This window comes from Austrofundulus limnaeus, unplaced genomic scaffold (assembly GCF_001266775.1).
Source record: "Austrofundulus limnaeus strain Quisiro unplaced genomic scaffold, Austrofundulus_limnaeus-1.0 Scaffold66, whole genome shotgun sequence".
NCBI lineage: Eukaryota > Metazoa > Chordata > Actinopteri > Cyprinodontiformes > Rivulidae > Austrofundulus > Austrofundulus limnaeus.
In genome coordinates, this window is record NW_013952468.1 from 68,639 (window position 1) to 76,185 (window position 7,547).

Genomic DNA, 7,547 nt, shown 5'->3' on the forward strand with positions numbered 1-7,547 from the left:
ATGTTTATCAGTACATTACAGAAAATAATGAACTTTATCACAATATGCTAATTTTTTGAGAAGGGCCTGTATAGCTTAGGGCCTAAGCTATGTGGAAGGACAAGGAAAGGTTGGTCTAAGTCTTAGGCCTACCTTTCTTTGTCCTTCCTTTCTAAATGATGACAAATGTTTGATGTAGTCCTCACTGTCTGAAAGTGAAGCACTGCAGAATGTACAAGTTGCTGTATGCTTTCTCCTGGATGTTATTCTGCAAATATATTCTTTATGAAGCCAAACTGTATTTCTGGAGATTTTGCAGACATCCTCTCCCTCTCCCAGACAACTTGCTCACTTTCTTGGAGTGCCATGTGCGAGGTGGTGAGGATGGGTGACAGCAGTAACAAATATACATAATTAGCAATGATTCACACATGGATTTAAATCAGTATGTTTTACATCCAGTGAGAGCAAAGATGATGGGGTGGCTGTGGCGGAGTGGTTAGGTGAGTCGTCCTGGAACTGGGAGGTCGCTGGTTCGATCCCCTGTCCAGCTGTCTCAGCCGTTGTGTCCTTGGGCAAGACACTTCACCCACCTTGCCTACTGATGGAGGGTCCAGTGGCGCCGGTGCATGGCAGCCCCACCTCTGTCAGTGTGCCCCAGGGCAGCTGTGGCTACAGTGTAGTTTGCCATCATCAGTGTGTGAATGTGAGTGTGAATGGGTGAATGTCTGTTAGTGTAAAACGCTTTGGGGTACGGAGGGACTTGAAAGGCGCTCTATAAGTTCAGTACCATTTACCATACCATTTACCATTTGTTTTATTTGTTTTATTATTGTTTGAAATTAATATGTTTTTTGTTGTAAATAGGAGCAGATATAAGATTTTTGTCTTCTTCTTCTGCCTTTTGTTTTTTTGTTTGATTTGCATTGTTTTGTTGTATGTAATGTGTTTTTTTATGAAATGAATAAATACTAAATAAAAATAATATAAATCAATGCTTAGATTAATCATTTTCATATATTAAAATGAGTCTTTTCAACAGTTCTGATAGGTCTGTGAAAGGTGAAACCTGTCGGTACCTCAGGCAGCTCACTAAAATCCCCCTCGTTGATATCTCCGGAGATGCGGTGGTACGTCTCGGTCATATACTGGCCGATGAAGATGAAGGCATAGGCCGTGGCGAGCAGAGGGAACAGTTTATACTGCTGCGTCTGGTAGTCGAGGATCTGAGGCTCCGGTTCGCTGTGGATCAGAAGGTTGGGAGGGTTTTCAGCACTTGTGTTTGACAGTAATGACTTTTCCTGTGATGATTGTGAGTCTGAAGAACAGAAGCATTGCACACTGACCCCGGTCGGATCTCAGACTGGTGACGGACGGAGCTGTAGCGGATGGCGATGGTGCAGGCCTTGGAAAGGACCATACCCGACTCCCTGACGATCATGGAGCGGACAAACACCATGGTGCCGTAGGTCAGCTTGGAACTGGGTGGCTTCACGTAGGTTCCATCTGGCTCCACCTAGTGGAGAAAGTCAGAATTACAACAGATGCTCCAGCAGCTGAAGTTCCTTTAAATACATTTTTATTTTACGCTTTCAAGCATCACTTAAAAACATTTATATAAATGTTTATAAATTTAATGTAAATGTCTTAATGTAAATTTAAGAACAAACTATCAATTCAGCTCAGCAAACATAAAAAAATCTATCTGAAAAGTTGGAAGAAGTGAATCAAAAAAATGTTAAAATGCAGAAGCTAGAAAAATATTTAATAATTGCTCTGCAAGTTAAAAATATTGGCAGAACTGACTCTTCATTATCTGTTTATCGTAGATGAATGCAGGTAGTGTGGCTATAGGATTGCGTTACGAAACATCTGAACAGAAGAGACTGTTTTAAATAACGAGCAACTGTACAAGTAATCTGGAGTCTAAATAATGAAATCTGATTGTTGAAGCCCCTGCTCCTCGTACCAGCTGCTTTATGGTCTCTGTAATTTCCTGCAATTTTAGCAGAAACTATTATCTCTAGATTCAAGAAGTAAATCAGGACTTTTTTTTAAAGCAGCATCACCTTGGCATATTTCATGAGCATGTTCTCCCGAGGAATTCTCACTTTCTCCAGTTTCAAGAAGCCGTTGTCGACTTCATTGAAGCCAAACTTGGGACCGATATCACCGACTACAATACCTAGGCGGAAAAAGGTCAAATGAGTCATGTGGGGGTTAAAAATGTGGGAAAAACAAACACCAGATCCGCTGTGTTTACCTGGCAGAGGTTTATGTGTGGTCATATCACGGACAGGCACGATGAAAGCATGCAGACCGTGGTAGTTTCCAAGACTGTAGAGCTGGGCCAGAACTATGGCGTAGTTGGAAGTCTTCCCGACTGGAAACAGAGAAAGAGCAGAATAAAAACACCTCCTGGTGGCTGGAAGTCTACCCAACAGACGTCTGTAGGAGACAACTCCACACTAGACTTGTGCTGACTTTACTCCTGCTTGTTTTAAACACATTTAATGGTGTCAACATTTAAATCAGACAAGTTCGTGTACACTCATCGGACACTTTTTTAAAGTGTTTTAGTGAGTATTTTAAACTCATTTAAGCACCCAGACTGAAAGAAAGGAGATTTAGAATGTGAAGAGGTGTTTTATTAAACACAGAAACATCTCTAGGGTTTACAGAATGGTCAACAAAGGGCAGCTGGGGTAGATCAGTTCTAGGATATAAAAAGGCAACAGAATGCCCTCTCTGAACACAACACGTTCAACCTTAAAGCAGATGGGCTTCAGCAGCAGAAGATTACACCACAGCCCTGTTTCAGGAAGCAGGATAAGTGGAAATCCTGAGTAAGTTCTGGGGTATCTATGTGCACATCCTGAGTTTTGGGTTTCAGAAAGCCAGATAGTTATCCTGAGTAAACTTACCCCTACAACTTACTCTGCGAACCAACCCTGTTCTGTAGCAGGATTACTGGAACAAATCCTGAGTTTGTCTCACTTTTTAGCTGAGATCTGCATGAGGACAGAGTGTCTTTTTCTAAAGGAGCCTGTAGATGTTGGAGTATTAATACTCTGCAGAAATTTATGTCAGGAGAGAGAGTGATAAGACCAAGATTAGACGTCTTTCTGGATGAATCTGTTTGAACATTTGTACAGGTTTTTAATTGCTCAGGTTTCAATCTTTTCAAGTCCAGCTCGTAGCTGTTTCACAGGAAGCTTTAGGAACAGAAAAATGACCAAATTCCATTTACATTTCCACTTTAATGAAGTTATGATCAAAGGTGTAAATTCTTACAGAAGTATATATTTTTATTTTATTGCATATAGAATTTATTCAGGTTTTTTTAATGAAATAAAATTATGAAAAAGAAATTACAGAAGAAAGTTCTCTTCAGCTGATYGTCCATCACAACTATTTTTGTGAAAAATTAACAGTCATTCTGATTCACAATGAAAAGTAAAATAAACTTATATTAAATATCGGCAGAGACAAGATGGAATAATACACATTACTTTTCGGGGGAAATACACTAATGGGTTGAAGCAGTGAATTCTGTAATTTATTTGTTAAAAGGTTGAACATTAAGAGCTTAGACCTGACCTTACCTGACTTTACTGTTTTTATATTTAATCTTTATTTGCTGCCATGTTCGTTTAGTACGGGCTGGGTTCACCTACACACACTTTTATCCACTTGAATAAAGAATAAAAGTAAAAATAAATATAAAAAATAAAAGTTTAGATTCATGTAAAATCATAATGACTTGATCAGTAATTCTCTGCCTCATTAACCCTCTTTCTCTTGCAGCAGCAGCAGGATTGCTTTTTTATTTCAATTTTTTTTTAAATATTTGTTGATATTCTCCATGTGCCGTCATTCATATTTTTAGTCTCAGCACGAGAAAGGGACTTCCTGTCTTCATATTTTCTCCCACTGCCATGGTGAATCGTGTTATCTGACTTCCATTGATGAGGCTTCGTGCTCCAACTTAACTCAGGGTAACTTGACTCAGGATTAAGTTACCCAGTTGATATCAGCTGTTCTGAAACCAAAAATCCTGAGTATCACAGAGCGGGGTAAGCTGACTCAGAGTCTCTGCGTTAACCCAGGGTTTGTTAAGCCTGCTTTCTGAAACGGTGTACAGGATTGTGAATAGTAGTTTAAAATAATTGATTATTCACAATAAAATGTGGAAGACCTTCAATAGACCTGCTCCAAAAACTGTAAACCACCTCACTTTACATAAAAAAATAAAACTAACCTCTAGTATATTTCACTCAGAATGGACCAGACACAACTAAATATGAACATGCTTACGTCCTCCAGGCCACCACTTGATGGAGCTGACGGTGGGCGAGTTCAGAACGAACTCCTGAGTGTCCGGATCGAATGTGGCGGTKGTCTCCAGGCCTCTGAGGTGCGTGCCTAACATGAGACGACAGAATCAAAGACCACCAGGCGTCCACAAACCAAGATGAAGAGAACACAGGTTAAAAAAGGCATTAATGAATATCAACTTCACGTTTTGTTTTCCGTGACAAAAGATTAAACTAAAAATTATTTCTTAATAACATCATCAGATTCAAAGCCCAGAAATCTTAGCATCAATCAACACGAAATATAAAAACATRATACGGGTTAGCATTAGGACGTTTAGCCAATGAGAGCTAACTCCTTTTCTTTCAAATACAAATTTAAAGCCAATTCAAATKTTGCTGGAGTTCTAACATGAAGGAGTAAAGCGATGCATCTTGTAGTGTTTGACAGATCTTAACATGCAGCAAACATCTGATGAGAAAACACAATTAAAGGCAGTAGGAGATTAGGACATCTGAGCCAAAGACAGATTATAAACCGAGCTGGAAAAATACAATCTGACTGTCAGAATGTGTAACAGTGTTGGAGGGGAGTTTATCTAAAGTGATATCTAACAGTGGGCAYGAAGCCTAACAGACAGGGGGCTAAGCTACAGATCTGTTGGACCACTCAGTTGTTGCAGGATCAATTACATCCACTCATTTAAAGATTTGTTTGGTTTTTACCGTGGCCCATCTCAGTCTGAGCGTAGGTGCCGATGATCTCTAGGTTCCAGGTGGGCATGAAGAAACGCTCCATCTGCTCTGGGGTGGCCTGGTTGAGCAGAGTGGGCAGGAACATCGCCAAATGGAGGTCCAAGGGCGATGGCCTGCCTGGGTGCACACAACTTGGCCAAGCAAAGAGGGACGAACATCACAACAGAGCAAAAAAGCAGGTGGTGATAAGGAGAACAGGAGGAAGGAAGGAAGGAAGGAAGGAAGTGTTGTTGGAGTCAGAATAAAATGAAATTGAAGTAAACAGAAGAGAGTTGTGGTTAATTATGGACGTGGTTTGTGAAGGAAGGAGAGGACAGAGAGGTTGTGCAAAGCAAACAATGACAACAGATGTGACAAATAAAACAGCTTTTGAGCATGACATGCATATTGGAAGTGTTGATTCCAAATAAACTGTATGATTCAAATTTACTTTAAGAACTCATTTCATTCTCATGTCAACATGTCCTTATAGTCTAAATCAATCATGGATTCTGGTCCGGAACAATAAAGAACGATGCAGTCAGGAAAAAAAAAAAAAAACCACAATAAATTCAACCTTCTTTCATTCTACATTTTTACGTATCAGGACAGAATAAAAATTATCTGATTTTTACCAGGTTTTAAAATTTAAGCTGAAGTGTAAAACACACACAACAGATTCCACCATGTTGTTTTGACACACAAAAAGCGCCAAAATAAAGCTGTGTGTCCAAGTCCTCATGATCCAGCAGATTAACAAAACCACATGCAGTAGTTGTTCTATCAATCAGATGGCTGTGGAGACTTTTAGGATCACTTTTCTTCCTAACATCACTTGAAGTTTTCAGACATTTGTTTCTGCACTCTCTTAGGATCCACATTTTAGTCAGGTTGAGGTCCTGGACTTTGACTGGACCATTGCAGCATTATTTGGTTGTGGATTTGCTGCTGCGTTTGGGAACGTTGTCTCGTTATGTAGCTGATGGTTGTGCTAATGATCAACCCTCTGCCATTGTGCTTCAGTGATGAACTTTGTTTGATTTTCTCCAAACACCATGCAGTAAAGGTTAACTTTAATATCTGTCCAGAGGACATTGTTCCAGAAGACTCTGAGTTTGTTCAAAATAAAGTGATGATACCATGTTCCTTCTCCTGCACTCCAAAAATGTCGTACTTATTTTTAGTTGTTTTTTTTTTTACTTTAGTTAGCAGCTGTTTTAAATATTTTCCCCTTTCTAATAATCTAACAGATAACAGATGCCAAATTGTTTAAACATTAACTTTAACCCTTCCCAAGTTGATTGGAAGTTTCTTGTTAGGGTCATTGCTGTTTTTTTTTTCCACCCTGGCATTGTGGTAACACACCTGTAAGCTCCAGAGCAGCAAATTAACTTTTATTGAGCACCTGGCTGCTATTTTCTTCTTTAAACCCTAGGGAAGCAGCAAGGTTAGAATTTGTTTTACACACGTTTTCATTTTAGGTTTGTTTTTAATTATAACGAATGACAAGGAGGGATCTGTTGTACAGTTTCACATGAATCTATTATTTGAATCATTTTAAAGCATGATTTTTCTTATGTGATGATACGTAAAAAAAAAAAATACTTGAATGAAGGGGTTATTTTTCCCATAACTGCATCTTCTTAAAAGGGCAAAAAATATTGATCTTAAGATTTCTGAGTAAATGTGTACAGATCATTTACAAAATTGATGTACTTGATTAAAAAAGAAAGGAAGATCAGATGGCCGAGGCAGATGGCCGCCTGCTCTGAGCCTGGTTCTGCTGGAGGTTTGTTCCTGATTAGCAGGGGGTTTTTCCTCTCCACCGTTTGCTCAGGATGGGAGACTGTGATGAAGTGATTCAACACAATCTGTTGGTTTCTTCTTTAGATTGTTCTTTTTATGTACAGTGCTCTGAGACAACGTATGTTGTGACTTGGCGCTATATAAATAAACTGAACTTGAAGAAAATAAAGGTCTGCCCTGGCCTACATTCCCTCTCACCCAGGTTTGCCTCTCAGTTTACAAAGAGACATTCAAAGGCCTCATTCTGGATCCTTGTCTCACAACGCTGTCAGTTTACCTTCACCGAGACAGGTTTCAGTTTTTTTTCACAGAACACCGGGAGAACAAAAGCTGCTGCTATGACATTAATGGCTTTGTGTTTTGAACAAAACAAAACTAGTTTAGTTAAAATTTACAAGTATTAATGTGCTAAACCTCTGTCAGCTTTAGCTGAACAATGTTAGACACACATTATGAGGAAGATATTAAAGGAATATTTAAGATATTTTGACGTGAGGTTCTGTGTAAAAGAGCATGTCATATCTTACCTGTTGTAGATAGCTCTGTGAACAACCTCACTTTGGAGGAATACAGTTTATCTTTGGCAGCACTGATGAGCTAAAGGCTAGTCCAAATGTAGCCTAAATATCACAAATACAGTGGTTTGCAAAAGTATTCATACCCCTTGAACTTTTCCATATTTTGTCACATTACAACCACAAACATAAATAT

The 7,547-nt window shown here is 39.1% G+C and overlaps 1 protein-coding gene across 2 annotated transcripts in view; it reads right to left on the bottom strand.

Annotated features, from left to right (window-relative positions):
• The window catches only part of acox1 (acyl-CoA oxidase 1, palmitoyl), a 21,382-nt gene that overhangs the window by 6,874 nt on the left and 6,961 nt on the right, over positions 1-7,547 (bottom strand). The window contains exons 3-8 of one of the 2 annotated variants that reach the window (XM_014010163.1): positions 5,022-5,182; positions 4,297-4,404; positions 2,243-2,362; positions 2,049-2,164; positions 1,326-1,495; positions 1,059-1,221 (exon numbers count right to left, since the gene is read on the bottom strand). In XM_014010163.1, coding sequence (XP_013865617.1) covers positions 1,059-1,221; positions 1,326-1,495; positions 2,049-2,164; positions 2,243-2,362; positions 4,297-4,404; positions 5,022-5,182 — 838 coding nt within the window. The remainder of the gene's footprint in view (positions 1-1,058; positions 1,222-1,325; positions 1,496-2,048; positions 2,165-2,242; positions 2,363-4,296; positions 4,405-5,021; positions 5,183-7,547) is intronic. The other variant, XM_014010164.1, reaches the window with a different exon arrangement.